This window comes from Eimeria maxima, genomic scaffold (genome assembly GCF_000499605.1).
Source record: "Eimeria maxima Weybridge genomic scaffold, Emw_scaff2407, whole genome shotgun sequence".
NCBI classification, from domain to species: domain Eukaryota; phylum Apicomplexa; class Conoidasida; order Eucoccidiorida; family Eimeriidae; genus Eimeria; species Eimeria maxima.
This window is the reverse complement of record NW_013565264.1, coordinates 1-3244: the sequence shown is the minus strand read 5'-3', so window position 1 is coordinate 3244 and position 3244 is coordinate 1. Positions and strand designations below refer to the sequence as shown.

The 3244-nt window shown below is 24.7% G+C and overlaps 1 protein-coding gene across 1 annotated transcript; it reads right to left on the bottom strand.

The window, feature by feature from the left end:
* Positions 1 to 1421: 1421 nt before the first annotated feature.
* On the bottom strand, positions 1422 to 3143 carry EMWEY_00058460 (elongation factor 1-alpha, putative; the record flags this gene model as incomplete). Its single annotated transcript, XM_013480846.1, has 2 exons — positions 1422 to 2383; positions 2753 to 3143. The coding sequence occupies 2 exons, from the start codon at positions 3141 to 3143 to the stop codon at positions 1422 to 1424; spliced, it is 1353 nt and encodes a 450-aa protein (XP_013336300.1).
* Between the last annotated feature and the right edge of the window lie 101 nt (positions 3144 to 3244).

Genomic DNA, 3244 nt, shown 5'->3' with positions numbered 1-3244 from the left:
CAATTAATATATATGTTTATAATTATTATAATATAACTATAAAAAGAATTATTATATATTATTATTATTTATTATTATTATTTATTATTTATTATTATTTATTATTATTATTATTATTTATATAAAAAAGGATAAATAATATATAAAAAGGATAAATAATATTATTTTATTTATTTTTTTTATATACAGTAAATATATAATAAATATATATATGTACGTATTCCCTTATTGATGCTATCTATATACATATATATTTATATATACATATTTATTTATTTATTTATTTATTTATTTAATTTATTTATTTATAGTATATTTAACCCTAATAATAGTATATGTATTATTGTCCTTTTTTTGTGTCTCCTTATGTGTCTCTTTTTTATTATTTTATTTTTTCCCCCTTTTTCCTCCCCTTAATACCCCTAAAAGTACCTAATAAATAAATAAATAAATAAATAAAATAAATAAATAAATATATAAATAATTATTCTTTTTTAGTTATAATTTATCTCCCTTCTTCCTCTAAACCCTAAACCCTAAACCCTAACCCTATAACAATAAAACCCTAACAACTGTCTCTTCCTTCTCATACATTTATCTACTATTGTCTCCCTCCTTACCACAACTATTAATAATAAATAAATAAATAATAAATAAATAAATAAATAAATAAATAAGGCAAAAGGATTAATAATAGCGTAACTGTTAACAAATAAATCCTTATTATTTAGTTAACATTACCTCTTTCTTTTATTAATTTATTTTATTTATTTATTTTATTTATTTATTTATTTTTATTGTATATAAGTACCATTAATAAATAAAGTATTATAAATATTATTTATATATTAATGTCCCTTCTTACTATAATAATAATAATTACTAGTAAATATATACTAATAAAATAACTACTAATAAATAAATAAATAAATAGCTAAATAAATAACTAAATAGTACTAGTAACTAATAAATAAATAAATAACTAGATAGAACAAGAAGAAGGATGATGTATAAAAGGATTAAATAAACCCCGTAAAGTTTGTAAGTTATTAGTAATATAATAAAAGAAGGAATATATTTATTTATTTATTTATTAATAAAATAAATAAATAAATAAATATTCTTTTTTATTACATTACCCATACATTAATCATATATATATAATAATATTAATTTATTTTTATATATATTAATAAAGAAATAATTATATATATATATAAATACATATATAATAAATCCTTATTAATAATAATATTAATAATAATAATATATAGGGGTTATAATATAATAATAATAATGTTAATAATAGATGAATATAATCGTTAAATCCTTAATTAATTAAATAAATAAATAAATAGGATAATCCTTCCCCAATAAATAAATAAATAAATAAATAAATAATATAAATAAAATAAATAGATTTATTTTTTAGCAGCAGCTTTTTGTGCACTTTTTGTTACTTTACCTCCTGCATCTTTTTTCTCTACAGCCTTAATAACACCAACAGCAATAGTTTGTTTCATGTCCCTAACAGCAAATCTACCTAGAGGAGGATATTCAATAAAAGATTCAACACACATAGGTTTACTAGGCTCCATCTTGATGATAGCAGCGTCTCCTGTCTTGATAAACTTAGGGTTATCCTCTAGGGACTTACCACTCCTCCTATCTAGTCTCTTCTCTAGCTCAGCAAACTTACAGGAAATATGTGCAGTATGGCAGTCTAGTACAGGTGTATATCCAGCATTTATTTGTCCAGGATGGTGTAGTACAATAACTTGGGCCTGGAAGGATGCTGCACCTTTTGCTGGATCGTTCTTAGAGTCTGATGCTACGTGTCCCCTTTTTATATCCTTAACAGATACATTTTTAACATTAAATCCAACATTGTCTCCTGGTACTGCTTGCTCTAATTGTGTATGATGCATTTCTACACTTTTTACCTCTGTTTGTAGACCTGTAGGGGCAAATGTTACTACCATACCAGGCTTAAGTATACCTGTCTCTACACGACCTACAGGTACAGTACCTATACCACCTATCTTATATACATCTTGTAGGGGGAGACGTAGGGGCTTATCACTAGGTCTCTTAGGTGGCTCAACACTATCTAATGCCTCTACTAATGTCTTACCCTTATACCATGGCATATTAGAACTTTTTTCTACCATGTTATCCCCCATGAATCCGCTTATTGGTACAAATGGTACTTTTTCTGGATTATATCCTACTGTCTTTAGATAACGGGATACTTCTGCTTGTATCTCATTGAATCTATTCTCTGAATATTTATCTGGTGTTGTTGCATCCATCTTATTTATACCAACAATCATCTGTTTTACACCTAAAGTAAATGCTAATAATGCATGTTCTCTTGTTTGTCCTGTATGCATATACATATACACATATATATATACATATATACACAATATTATTATCTTCTTATTCTTTCTACATATACATATATACTCATCTATTTATTATATATATATATATATATATATATATACATATATTTCTATCTATAAATATATACATATATATATATATATATATATATATGAATTTATACAAGAAATATATATACTAAATATATATATATATATATATATATATATAACATTAATATATAGTATAAATATATATAATAATGCAGCGTGTTATAGAAAAGGGTAATAAAGGTGTGTGGGGTATAGATAGAGATATAAAATATAAACCCTAAAGGGTGTATATATATAATAATAATTCTTACCTTCCTTAGAGAATGCACCCTCGAATCCACCTTGATCAGCAGGAACAACAAGAAGAGCTACATCTGCCTGAGAGGTTCCTGTAATCATATTCTTAATAAAATCTCTATGTCCTGGTGCATCTATAACTGTATAATGAAAGGTAGGTGTCTCGAATTGCCATAGAGCTATATCTATTGTTATTCCTCTCTCCCTCTCCGCCTTTAGCTTATCCAATACCCATGCATACTTAAATGATGCCTTACCCATCTCTGAGCTCTCCTTCTCAAACTTTTCTATCGTACGCTTATCTATACCACCTAATTTATATATTAAATGACCTGTAGTTGTAGATTTACCACTATCTACATGACCAATTACAACCAAATTTATATGTGTCTTCTCTTTACCCATTTTCTTCTATATCTATTCTTATTCTTTTATATACTTATATATATATATATATATCCTTCTTAATTCAGATAAAAATATAAAGAAATATATCCTTTCTGCTT